The sequence below is a fragment of the Canis aureus genome, chromosome 25, assembly GCF_053574225.1.
Source record: "Canis aureus isolate CA01 chromosome 25, VMU_Caureus_v.1.0, whole genome shotgun sequence".
NCBI lineage: Eukaryota > Metazoa > Chordata > Mammalia > Carnivora > Canidae > Canis > Canis aureus.
In genome coordinates, this window is record NC_135635.1 from 32,816,647 (window position 1) to 32,830,651 (window position 14,005).

The window sequence follows — 14,005 nt, forward strand, 5'->3', positions numbered from 1 at the left end:
ATAAGAGCCTGATAAAACTAGCATGCCTCAAGAGGGAGATGTATGCTTAAGAGAACAGATGATTCAAGGCCTTTTCTTCCTTGGACTGCTGCTGATTTTTAGAAGGGTAGATTCAGGGCAGCCCGGGTGGCTGAGCAGTTCAGTGCCGCCTTAGGCCCAGGGCCTGATCCTGGAGACCTAGGATCGAGTCCCATATTAGGCTCCCTGCATGGAGCCTGCTTCTCCCTCTGCCTGTGTCTCTCATGTATAAATAAATAAAATCTTAAAAAAAAAAAAGGCAGATTCAGGTTCTTTGCAATCTTGTTCCTAGGTCCCATGGAGAAAATCTACCCTGATACCAAAACAAAACAAAACAAAACAAAACAAAAAACCAAAAAACATCTAATGTTGATCTGTCTGTAGTCATTTTGCCAGAGGTGGGAAGAAAAGAGTTAAATTCATTGTCTAACTATATGCCAGGCACTCTTTTGGGCCTTTTACTTATGTTCTGTTGGTTGATCTTCATTAGCATTCTTCCAGATAAGTAGCATCATTACCATTTTAGGAAAGAAAGGAAAGAAACCTGATTTGCCAAAATACTTAAGTGATATCATCTAGCAGTCATAATAAAAGACAAAAAGTTCCATAAACCTCCTAGAATTTGGAAGCAACTCTGGTATATTGCTGGAAGGCCATGGTCAGAAGGGAGGCATTGGACATCTCTGAACCTCCATCTCTTTCTTTATAAAGAGGGATGGTAATGCTTATGCATCATTAGGTTGTTGTGAGAGTATACAAGATACTCTATTTTAAATATCTTTGTAAAAATAAATAAATAAATAAATAAATATCTTTGTAAATCATAAAGCTTGATGAAAAGGTGAAGTGTAAAGCAGCCATTTGGATTATTCATTTGTTCACATAAAGAGAAATATATTAGTTACTATCCATCTAATCTTTACCCAGTATCAGACACTATTATAAGCATTCCATCTGTTTGAACTCATTTCATGCGCATCATAATCCTTATAAGGTAAGTACTTTCATCGTTCACATTTTATAGATGAAGAAACTGAAGCATAGACAAGTTGAATGATTTGTCTAAGGTCACGTACCTAATGATGGCAGAACCAGGCTTCAGATCCAGGTAGTCTGACCCCTAAGTCTATATATAACCTAAATAAACTATAGTAATAAACATGATTTTAGCCTGTCAGTTTAATGTGATCCTTCTCTCAGTTCTTCCTGATGCTGGTGTGTGTCCCAGAATCAGCAAGATCGAGTATCTTATAGTTTTATTTTTTTTTTAAGATTTTATTTATTTATTCATGAGAGACAGAGAGGGAGAGAGAGAGGCAGAGACACAGGCAGAGGGAGAAGCAGGCTCCGTGCAGGGAGCCTGATGCGGGATTCGATCCGAGGACTCCAGGACCACGCCCTGGGCCAAAGGCGGCGCTTTTTTATTTATTTATTTATTCATAGAGACAGACAGAGAGAGAGAGAAAGAGAGAGGCAGAGAGAGAAGCAGGCTCCATGCAGAGAGCCCGATGCAGGACTCGATCCAGGGTCTCCAGGATCATGCCCTAGGCTGCAGGCGGCGCTAAACCACTGCGCCACTGGGGCTGCCCTCTTATGGCTTTAAATCTCTGTATCTTCACCCCTGAGTAGGGGATCCTATAAAACAGTAAAAAAGGAGAGAGGCAGACAAAGGCCAAGACAATATGGGGTTGGGAAATCAACCCCAGAATGGTTGAGGAGCCCCTGTGATGACAATCAGTTATAGCCCAGGCCACTGTAATCTGGGATGTTCTTGAAATATTGATCATACTAGAGCTGTGTCACACATTTGATGCTTAGTGATGAATGGGCTCTATGACCCTGGCACATAATGAAGCTTGGGATGAAGCTAAGCCTTAAGGAATGCTTACAAAGAAGTTAAAGCCTGCTGGAACCTTAAAGATCATCTCCAATCTCTTCAAATTATGGATTCTTCCTTCCCTCTCCTGTCAAAACAAGATAATAAAATGAGGCTAACTGCCTAAGGCTTGGTCATTCAGCCCTGAGCCCAGAATTCAGGTTTTCTGAACGTTAGGTATTGTGTTCTTCTGCTATCCCATGATTAGCACCTGGTCCATTCCCTGTTAGGGCCACATTGTGAAACTATCTTTTGGCATTTCAATAACCAAGTTCACTTAAACCAGCTCCCCAGACTACTCTGTGTTATGCTTCATTTTGCTGTACAGATAATAAGGTTATTTTCTGCTTAATAGATTGCTTTAAGAATTTTGGGTGAAAACCAAAGAAGTCTGATGCTCTTCTTTCCCCAATGGAATAATCTAGAGATATATTGATTCTGTAAATTTAAAAGGATCAGTTTGCAGACCAGTGTTTATTTTTATTTTTTTTGTTTCTAGAATTTTTTTAATAATAAATTTATTTTTTATTGGTGTTCAATTTGCCAACATACAGAATAACACCCAGTGCTCATCCTGTCAAGTGCCCCCCTCAGGCCAGTGTTTACATTCAAAGCTTTATTTCCTTCAATAATATCATTTTGCAATCACATTGTGCCAATTTTCAAAAGAAACTATCATGAATAACATTTCTTTCATTCCGTCTCTCTTTTCCATCTCCCTGTCAATGTCACCCTTCCTTCCCATCCCAAATCAGGATATTGGCCCTCCTACAACATTCCTTTCCATGAAAAAATCTACAGCTGGAGTGGCTATCCAATGCTAGTTCAGAAGCTGGGTTTGGAGTACTCCTATGATATGGCTTCACGAGCCAAAATCTTCCGGCGTGACCAAGGGAAAGTGATTGATATGGCATCCATGAAATATATCATGCGATACAACAGTACGTAGCACATTTCTCAAGAATCATTCTTCAAAACTCCTTTTCTTCCCCATGGATAAAGAATCTATGTAAGTTTCCCCAAGTAAAGAATCCATCTCTGTACTAGAAGGAATTATAAGAAGTTACTGAATTAAATATTTAGTATTCAATCAATACTATAAATATTTTATACTCAACATATAGAATTTTGTCTTCTTTTATAAAATGACAGGGAAGATTCTACAGGTTTAACTGAAAAAAAAAATGTAAAACACAGAAGAAATAATAACCCAGAGTACTTTCGTTTTACCACTCCTCCTCAACCCTAACACAGGATTTCTTCCAAGGAAAAAAGCAGCTAATAAAACAAAAATTATTCCTAAATACTTCATAAATTATGAACAGTATCAAATTTGTACTTATCTGTTGAAAAACAGTGATGCACATTTATCCTTTATTATCTTTCTTCATCCAATTCCTCAGTGTGCGAAGTTCTTGAGAGCGGCTGGGTCAGTGAGGCTGCTGGGGTGGACTCTCTGATTATCTAGACTCCAAGAGGTCCAAAAAGCTTACTGTGGGCAGGTAGATCTCAGAACAGCCCGTACTCACCCTCTTCTCCATTACTGTTTCTTCCTAGATTATAAGAAGGATCCTTACACTAAGGGCGATCCCTGTAATACCATCTGCTGCCGTGAAGACCTGAACTCACTTAACCCAAGTCCTGGAGGTTGCTATGACACGAAGGTAACATGCAAATTGGCTTTTGAATTTAATTTCCATCTGCACGTAGACCCATTCAGAGCCAAAGCTGAGAGATTTTCGTGGCATAAAGCACAATATTGTCTCTGACCATAAATTCAATTCAGGAACCAGCTTTTGTAGTTTCTGGTGGTAGGTCCCATTGCCTAACTCTGCCACTTAATAGTAAATTCCATAATCTTGTGATATTTGTTTCCTTATCTGTAAGATGGACATAACAGTACTTGCCTTATAGGATTTTTGTGAAGAATAAACATTTAATATCGATGCTTAGAATACTTATTTGTAAATGTACACCATCATGATGATGATGATAATGTTGTCTTAAGCTATCAATTAAGAACCTATTATTGGGAGTGGTTTGATTTCACATTAAACAGGAATTGAATTTAGCTGAAAGAACAAGTTTATTGGACAAGCACTAAAGGGTTTTCACCATATAAGAATTAAGTGCTGTAATATATCTCATAATACAGGTAATAAATAGGTATTATTTATTTGCAGTGGTGGGCTGAAGTCAGCTCATAAGGGCTTGTGAGAACCAACTGTTAAAATCAGTTGACAAAAAATAAATAAATAAATAAATAAAATAAAATCAGTTGACATCAATGACAACCTGAAATCAGCCATGGGGGATTGAGTATTTACACAATGGAAATCAGCAAGCACTTAAAGTCAAGGTCTTTTTCCTCAGAGAGCTGGTCGTTAAAAACTTTCCTGCACACTACTGATTTGGGGTGTCCAAGGTTATAAGCCACGTGGTTGGTGTAAAAGCATCATTCTACCATGTTCTTTTTGCACTCCTGGTTGGGCATGTCTTTCTGTTTGCACTTCCAGTCTGAATTCTAGAAGAAATGTTAGAAGTGGAATTAACTGTTAAGAATGCTGGTCCTCCTACCCATCTTTTTTCTATCAGCCTAATGCCTAAACAGAAGATGCTTTAAAGTAATCTAGTCCCTACTCAAGTTACTTTTTAGCTATAGGAAGAGAACAAAGCTCTAGCTTTACAGACTCCCACCCAATATGCTGTATTAAAAAAAAAAAAAAATAGTGGATGTAGACAGCTTGGTACACATGAAACCCCAATGAGTGCATGTTTCTTTTTAATAGGATTTGCAAACATTCAGTAAAGTATGCAAGAAGTGTTATAGCCATTCCCAAATACACAGAGAATTACCTCTGCTGTCTTGCCTGAGAGAACCCAAGCAAACCTTCCACCTGCCATTTTACTTTCTTCTGGAGAGAGGAGTCTGCCAATTTTTCATCAGAAGAGTCTCTGTTGAAGGATATACTTAATTTATTATCATTTTCTTTGAGCCATTTTGAATATGTGGAAAATCAGAAGTCATGAGACACTTTCTTTGTTCGTCTAAGGCTAAGATCTGCTGCTCTCCAGTATTTAGGTGCTTTGGAGAACCATGGACCTCGTTTTTGGATACTGAGTTCCTTCTACTTTAAAACTCTGTTACTACCTTGATAATAACAACTTTTACTGAGGAATATATTCTAGATGCTGCTCCAAGTATTTGCTCTCATTAATCCTCATGACAACTCTTCTATGAAGTAGGGTTATTTTTTTTTTTTGAAGTAGGGTTATTAAAGCCCTTTTAGAAATGAGAACATGGAGTCAGAAGGGTTATTTTTTAAACAAGTTTTGAAGCTAGAATTCTGCATGTGAGCATTCTGACTCCAGACCTCACCCTTTTGGCTACATTAATGCACTTCTACTCAATTCATATCTGAATGCTAAATGGCTATGGAAGAGCATGTTGTGGAAGCTTGAAAGATTTTATTTTAAAAGAGGACTAATACTGTGACTTTGGAGAAAGAGCAGGACAAAAAAACAAAAACAAACAAAAACAAAAAACAAAAAACAAACCCAGAAGGAAAAACAGGAATTTAGTTTTTTCCAAATGGCTTTCTAAAACGTCCCTCTCCTCTCTCTTCCCAGGTGGCAGATATCTACCTCGCATCGGAGTACACAGCCTATGCCATTAGTGGTCCCACCACACAAGGTGGACTTCCTGTTTTTCACTGGAACCGTTTCAACAAAACTCTCCACAAGGGCATGCCAGAGATCTACAACTTTGATTTTATGACCATGAAACCAATTTTGAAACATGACAGAAAATGAAGGAGGGAGTTGAGGGAATAGAAGGTTGCAGAGAAGATTCCAAAGGTGCGATTTTAGCTATGTTTTTCCATTCAGAATTAATCTTAATAAAATATATTAAATTCAGTCTGTCACTTTCATTTTCTGATTTTATAGTTTTTTACAACAAACATTCACTACATAGGGTGACACACTCTGGAAGATACATTCTAGAAGACAAAGAACAATACCTGGCTTTAGAATACAAGGGTATGTACAAGAGAGTATGGCAGAAACTGCTCATCCAGATCCACATTCTCCTTTCATGCCTGGCCATATAGCCCACATCTCTCAGGTTTTCCTAGATGGTTGTGCCATGATAGGGTTCTTGCCAAAGGACTCTGAGATTAGTGTCACTTCCAGGCCTGGTCCCTAAGAACTTGTACTCTTCCAACGCTTTTTCTCCTTCCTTTGGCTGAATATGTGTAATGACAAAGCCCTGGGGAATGCTGGAGCTTCGTTTTCAAAGGAACTTCTAACAGAAATACAGTTAGTGATTCTTCTGGTCATTAACAAGCACCAAATCCTTTTGTGGTGCAGACTCGGCACAATAAAACCTTAGGTCTCCCATTAGTTAAAGGCAGCATATCTAATGTGGGAGCACCTCTACCTAACAACTTCTCTTTCAAAGCTAGAGAACTGTATGTGGCTTGAGCGCTCGTTAGCCACATTAACTACTTAATATGGTTAAATAAACCATATTATACAGTATGATGGGTGATTCTTAACAAGGTGAGAGACGTTCCAAAAGCAACACAAGAGCTGAGAATAACTAGAATGAATCCGAATACTCAGAATGTTAAAAACCCAGTAGTTTATTTCAAAGTATAAATTTCAGGCTTGCTGGACAAAATCCCACTACAGTTAACACTTATACAGACACCACTCTACTGTACATTTAAAAAAGAAAAAAAAAACCACAAAAACCTTCAAAACCTAATAAAAATTGGGCAACTTGATATAGCCCAGTTTATATTAGACATTAGGAAGGTCTTACATTGTCTTATTATTTACATTTTCAACTGCAATAAAGAAAAATCAGGATGCAAGTTTACTACAAAGGATTTATTTTTATATTTAATTTTGAAATGGCTGAGAAAATAATAAAGCCAGGATCCCCAAAAGGTGTTTGATTGCCCAGTTACCTTATTTACAAACAAAACTAGAAAAAAACAAAAACCCCTAGCATTTAAATATAAATGATGGGTACTTAGCTGATTCTACAAATAAAAATAAACTTATGTAGCATGATAAAACTATTTGAAAAAGAGAAGACAAAACATGTGTCCCTCCCCATTGGATGGTCCAAGGGGAATGCTTTTTAGGAATTAGATCTAAGTCTGTCACACTAACAAAAACACCTCATGAGATCATTCTTTTTGTCCAAAAATTTTAAGAAGTGGGAGAGGGTCATCACTCAGTAAAGAGTAAGGAATGCAGAATCCTACATTGTTCTTAGGTAATTATTTCCAATAGTACAATACTGGGGCATGGCTTTTCTGGAAATTTTATAAAACAGGCCAATGTCTAGTTAATGACAAAATTAAAATAACAAATCATACTACACTGAAATAGCCCAAGGAGGAAAGCTGGGGAGAACACTTGGAAGGTCTTTTCAGTACTCCAATGTGCTAAAATCACAGTGTATCAAAGAAAGAGAAGAGGATACCACAGGTATTATTTTGTTAATCTTGTACAGTACTGGAAAATTCTTGGAACAAGATAAATGCCTATCATGCAATATTAACATTCACCTTGCTGCATAAATAATTTGGAAAATGTAAGCAAAAGAGCAAACGACAAAAACTAAGTTAACACTTGCTCAATACAGTGAGAGAACTGTACAGTGCAGCCTGCGTAAGGAATTTTGCAGACAGATGTACCAAATATTCTAAGCTCCTTGCTTTAGGTCATGTTTCCCAATTAAATCTTTAATCTAGCAATGGGGGTGGGACGAGTGGGGAACACTCTCTATGAGGCAAATGGCATCCCAATAAATACTCACTTTTCAGGGAAGAAAGCTGTACTCTTCCCTTCTCTCATGAGCATCTATTGTATTAAACAGTACACACAATATTCTGCATATTTCAAAGTGAGTCTAGAGAAATAGGGATATAATTACCTCATAAAGTTAACAACAGATGTTGTCTTTGTAATTTATAAATTTACTGGCAAGAACATAATTTTAAAAAGAGGCTTACTCACACTTAAAACAGGGTGAAAATTACTGACAAAGTGCAAAACAGAGAGTAACAAACATCACCATTACCTTCAAATGCCATATGAACATCCTATATTTCAGGTCAAAATATGAGAAGTTGCCAGGATTTCCAATAAGGCAATACTTACACAAGTACTGTCAGGCTAAAACTGTGGCAAACTTGCATTCCCAAAATGGGATAATCAAACTTATTTGTAATACTTTGTGAAAAAGTACCATGGAGTGTGAACTGCTACAATATAGTCTGTAATCAGTAGCTATTTCTAGTTGAGTCCTCCATTCTCTCTCCCAAAAGAAACAAAACAAACCGAAAGTCAGAGCTTATCAACATTAAAACCTGCCCAAAATAAAAGCCTATAGTTCTAGCCTAGCACTTTTCAGTAAATTCAATACAGCTGTTGCCTATAAATCCCTTGGCATGCTAATTTGAGGAAAGTATCTCATAATATACGCTTTCCTCAAATAATTACAGTCTCTCTTTGTACCTTCCTTCCACCATCTGGAATAAAAAGTTTAATTTTGCTGTAGTAAATGTATTTTTAGGGTTACTATTTGAGAATTTATTATATTTTTCTTTGACAGAAGACATACAATATAGGCTAAAATAATATTTTCATTCTACTGGGCTTTCTTTACCTGATTATATAATGCTATGAAAGCTTTAAAAAAAAAAAGATAAGTGAATATAAATAAAAATATTCACCAAGAGAAGCTTTTCTAGGCTAGGTAAGCAAATTGTCATCACAGGACCATAAAACCGGTCAATAAAGAACAATTTTGAACATGGGTTTTCCATTCTGTAGACAGGAATGATCTTGAACACATAATCAACAATGCAACCACTGCAGGTAAAAACATATACACATGCAGATACAGATAGGTGTTCATACACATCTAGAAGATCATCAATTTTCTCCCGTTTACAATTTTCATTGGCATGACATCGACAACTTCTTTTATCATCATTAGTCCTAGAATGAGTAACATCTACAGAGCTGGTTGGCAAATTTGATTCATGAAAACTTTACTTCTCATTGTCTCATTTTCTGAAAGTGAAAGGAAGGTTTTAGAGCACTTACATTTTGGCAATCTGTAGGCTTTCTTCTGCATCAAACTTCACACATAATGTGGCAGTACACTGGCCAGTGAAGTCTCTAATGAGAGTTTCTTTACAACTAGAATGCTTCCCATTACAAGCTATCAAAGTTGCAAACAAAGCAGCATTAATAGAAGGGATAGCTCCCTCCTATAATTCTAAGAAAAATTAAAAATGAAGTCACTTTGGGAAAGTAGAGATACGGATTCAAATATGGTAAGGGAAGATGACTTGAAAAATTGTTTCACAAACTCCATGAATTTCTTTCAAACTAGTCCCAACCATACTCTTCGTCCCCAAACTCACCCCATGTCTCCTGCCCTAAATTACCTACACTTGAATACCTATCTGATACCAGTAAAGCTGGCACTCATACTCCATGACTGAAATAGAATTTGATCAACTCTGAAGAGGACCAGAGATGCACAGAAAGTTGTATCTAATGTTACATAAGATAACCCCAAAGGATATACTTTAAATTCTGTCCAAAGCTGACAGAGGGTAAATCAGACAAAACTTGGCACCATCAAAACAAAGTTAAAAGGTTAAAACAGAAAAAATGATACGAGATTAATAAGGAAATAAAGCTTTCCCCCTTGATATTTTAGCTTACTATATTTTCTGAATTTTATTATTTACTACCTATGACAGAATACTATGCTTTGGGTAATAAAGGAACTAGCACTGCTTTCATAATCTCTAACACAATATGCAACGTAAGTCTTAAAATATGTTTGAAGGACAATTTTCTTAGACAATATGGTCTTTCTTCTCTTGGTCCATTTTACACAGTTAATTTAAACAGTGACCACAGACAAAAGCACTTATGTTCTTAGAGAAGAGTAAGTCAAATTTTTGGGAGTTCAATGTAGTGATGCCATCGATAAGAATATATCTAAAAGCCTTGGTTTAAAATTGACTTGAGGGGAACATTCTATATTTAGTGGAGAAGAAGGAGGAATGAAGGGCGAAAGGCTGAAAGAGAAGATCAAACAATGGACAAATGGTCACGTTTATTTTTGCAGTTAATCTTTAAGGCACAAAATAAATGTAAGAGCCAGATTAGTAAAGAGGGGCCAATGCAAATCTTTTTCACCTAATTAACAATGAAAAAAAAAAAAACAAAAAAGATTAATAGATCTTTTCCTATGTTCAAATTAACCCATTTTCAACTATTTAACCATTTTGCTTTTTATTTCTTTCTTTGGGTTTTGTTTAGATTCAGCTTAAATCATTTAACTATGAACCTACAGATCCCTTAGAAGCAGAATCATGCCAGTTACATACCATACCTCGGATCCCTTGATCTACTTACTTTATACCTTGAAGAGAGGTAAATTTGAGAATGGAAATGGGAGATTTCACTGCAGTAAACATATAAATAGGGAAAAACATACATAAACACCCACACATATTCCCCAGCCTTAGAACTAAAGCAAGGTGCACATTTACATTTCAAAACCTTGAAGTTTCAATTGTCCAGGAAAAGACTCTTGCTTTATGGGCTGTTTATTTTACTTCTGGTTATAAACAAATGTAGTGTATATACACATCTGTCGAAGAAATCTTGCACAATGTGGATTTTACAATGAATATCATGCACAAGATTAAAACAAGACCAAAAAGTGGAACTTGGAAAGAGGAAGAGATAAAGGCTCCAAGGTTTAACTGCTCTGGGAAGAAGAGATCACATCTGTTGACTGAGGATCACAGAAAGGTCCAAAACGTCCATAAATATCCTTGGCTCGTACTGCAAAGTAGTATTTGCTGCCAGATACAAACTGGGTGAGAGTGCATGCCATGGGCAAGGGAAGTGCCTTTACTTCTCCAATCTTTTTCCACTGTGAGGGCACAGTGGCACTGGGTTCCTCATGGTAAGCATAGAGATGGTAGCTGTCAACAGTGGCACAGCTTCGATCTACCTCCAGGACACTCCATGATAGTACAATGCCATTTTGACTCTGAACTCGTGCTAACTTCAAGTGTGGCTTCTGAGGCAGAGATGTGCTGGCAGCTTCTGGGGGCAGACGCTGTGGCTGTGGGGCTTCTGGCAAGGGGGCTGGGTGCACAGGGCGTGGGGGCTCCTAACAAAACAAGAGTCATGTTGATTTAATAATGATCACAGAGAAGATTATTTCTGAATGCTAGAACTAAAACATCTAAGAGATCATTTAGAGAGAGATCATTTTACATCAAGAATACCAAGAAATACCAAATACTATACCACATTTGGCTAGTCCTATTTGATTTGTGATCAATCATGCCATAAATAACAGTGCTGAAGTTTATTCCTATAGACTTTGGACTTCCAAAATATTGAGCTTTCCTCAGGAAATAAAAGCCTTTGCTGATGGAACATCATTTTGATAGAAACTAAAATAATCATCTATTTCTAATAAATAATTAATTATTTATGCCATAGATTCTCATTTTAGAATAATGTAACATTTTTAAATATCATGTGCGGCAGTCTCCTATATGTATTTAATTTGACTATTCAACTCTACTTTCATTTTTAAGCCATTTTTCCCACCTAAGGACAGAAGCATATCATAAATAAACACACTTAATACTGAATGTATATTATGTTCTTGGTCAGTCTGCACAAAAATTGTGGCATTTAGACTATGAAAGGTGAGATTTAAAAAATAGAGAAATACTGTGTACCTTTCTGTCAATAGATGAAGCATGAAAAGGGCATGGGTATAAGAAAGTAAGGGGATTTATGGGCAAAATCAAGCATTCACAATTACTTAGACATAGGACATATGAATAAGAAATTTGGAAAGGTAGGTTAAGGCCATATGATGAAAAAGCATGAATAAGTGTATGAATTAAAACTGACTTGTTTCTAACACTGGACTATTATTATATCTAGGTTTTAATAATGATTATAGTGATAATTAAAAAAAAAAAAGATTCACATGTGAGCCAGGAAAAAGGGATATGAGTGACGTTTTTTTTCCAAGTGAAAGATACCATTTGCTCACTGACTTCAGACTGAAAGTCATGAAATAATAAGATTTCCTTAACTAAAATTCATTTAACAAAAACTATGTTTTAAATATGCATTTCCTAAAAAGGATAATTTACATACACTAAATAATGAACTCTGTAAAGGTCTCATGATATCATTTTATTTTTTTTTTTAATTTTTATTTATTTATGATAGTCACACACACACATACACACACACAGAGGCAGAGACACAGGCAGAGGGAGAAGCAGGCTCCATGCACCGGGAGCCTGACGTGGGATTTGATCCCGGGTCTCCAGGATCACGCCCTGGGCCAAAGGCAGGCGCTAAACCGCTGCGCCACCCAGGGATCCCTCATGATATCATTTTAATCTCCATGCCTTGTCAAAACTTAGTAGCAGTAATGTGCATAGAAAAAATCATAAATATGTATCTGAAAAACTTTTGCTTTTTCATTTTTGCCATTGCAATGGAGGCTTTTATTCAGATTTTACAAATAAAATAATAGGAATCTCCTTTAAAATAACCCCATGTAGGGGATCCCTGGGTGGGTCAGCAGTTTAGCGCCTGCCTTCGGCCCAGGGCATGATCCTGGAGTCCCGGGATCGAGTCCCACGTCAGGCTCCCTGCATGGAGCCTGCTTCTCCCTCTGCCTATGTCTCTGCCTCTGTGTGTATGTGTGTGTGTGTGTGTGTATCTCATGAATAAATAAATAAAATCTTTAAAAAAATAAAATAAAATAACCTTATGTATACATGGGTTGTCAGAATAACTGGGTGGCATTAGATATGAAAAAGATTAGCCATATACTGATTAAGTGCTGGAAGATTAGTGATAGGTAAGTGGGAATCATCATTGCATACTCTCTATTTTTTATAGATTTTGAAATTCTTATTAAAAGCATGTTTTAAATCAATTAAAATTTTAAAAATGTTCCTCCTGAGATACATAGTTTATTCTAAGACAATACACATGGGCTCTGGTTTTTTTTTTTTTTTTTTAATTTTTTATTTTTTTATTTTTTTATTTTCTTATTTATTTATTTATGATAGTCACAGAGAGAGAGAGAGAGAGAGAGAGAGAGAGGCAGAGACACAGGCAGAGGGAGAAGCAGGCTCCATGCACCGGGAGCCCGACGTGGGATTCGATCCCGGGTCTCCAGGATCGCGCCCTGGGCCAAAGGCAGGCGACAAACCACTGTGCCACCCAGGGATCCCTGGTTTTTTAAATAAAGCTCTTGATAGGTCATCAAATTTGTAAAACTATGGTATTAGAGATTTTTACTCTATATTTTTTTAAGGAATAGGGAATGAAAGAAATTATCTGTAGCTGCAAACAACAGTAATGGCACATTCACCACATATTCTAACAGGGTCAGTTTTGAAACAACAAAAACACTAAGGATGCTGGGATCAGAACACCTAAGTTAAAATGGCTTTGATATTAGTTTGGGTAATGACAGTGAGTAACCTGAGTAACCACTTAACGTCTCTGTGACACATTATCTTTTTTCTATCAAAAGGAGAATAATCCTCATAGGGTTGTAAGAATTAAATTAAATAACACATGTACTTGATAGAGTGCCTGGTATACAATTAATGCTCCAGTAACATTAATTTTTTTCATTGTAGTGGAGTAATAAAAATAACAGCTGTTAAGAGGATAGACTAGAAAGGTGGAATGTATGGGTTTTTATGAGATATGATCTTGGGCTGGTTACTCAACCTCTCTGTGCATCAGCTGCTCTATCTATAATAAAGAATAAAAAAGGAAAGCAAGAGTCCTAAAGGATTCCTGAGTGAGGACCAAGTATTAACAGCGCCTGGCACACAATAAGTGCTCAAGAAATGCTAGCAATTATTATGCATACTTTAAAAGGGACATTTTGCTTGACAAAAAGTGATATGAAATTTCAATTCCCTCCCTTCTCAAAAAGCCAGTATTTCCATATACATGGTATAGCATACCAAACACTGTTAAAAATCA

The 14,005-nt window shown here is 36.7% G+C and overlaps 2 protein-coding genes across 14 annotated transcripts in view; one reads left to right on the top strand and one right to left on the bottom strand.

Moving 5' to 3' along the window:
• Positions 1-5,812, top strand: part of PLBD1 (phospholipase B domain containing 1) — a 52,105-nt gene extending 46,293 nt beyond the window's left edge. Inside the window, exons 9-11 of one of the 2 annotated variants that reach the window (XM_077870997.1) lie at positions 2,650-2,835; positions 3,452-3,558; positions 5,525-5,812. In XM_077870997.1, coding sequence (XP_077727123.1) covers positions 2,650-2,835; positions 3,452-3,558; positions 5,525-5,707 — 476 coding nt within the window. In that variant the 3' untranslated portion in view covers positions 5,708-5,812. Of the gene's footprint in view, positions 1-2,649; positions 2,904-3,451; positions 3,565-5,524 lie in introns of those variants that run through there. The other variant, XR_013364263.1, reaches the window with a different exon arrangement.
• A 710-nt stretch (positions 5,813-6,522) lies between these two features.
• Positions 6,523-14,005, bottom strand: part of ATF7IP (activating transcription factor 7 interacting protein) — a 111,888-nt gene continuing 104,405 nt past the window's right edge. For all 12 annotated transcript variants that reach the window (XM_077870989.1, XM_077870988.1, XM_077870987.1 and 9 more), the window contains one exon: positions 6,523-11,126. In XM_077870989.1, coding sequence (XP_077727115.1) covers positions 10,707-11,126 — 420 coding nt within the window. In that variant the 3' untranslated portion in view covers positions 6,523-10,706. The remainder of the gene's footprint in view (positions 11,127-14,005) is intronic.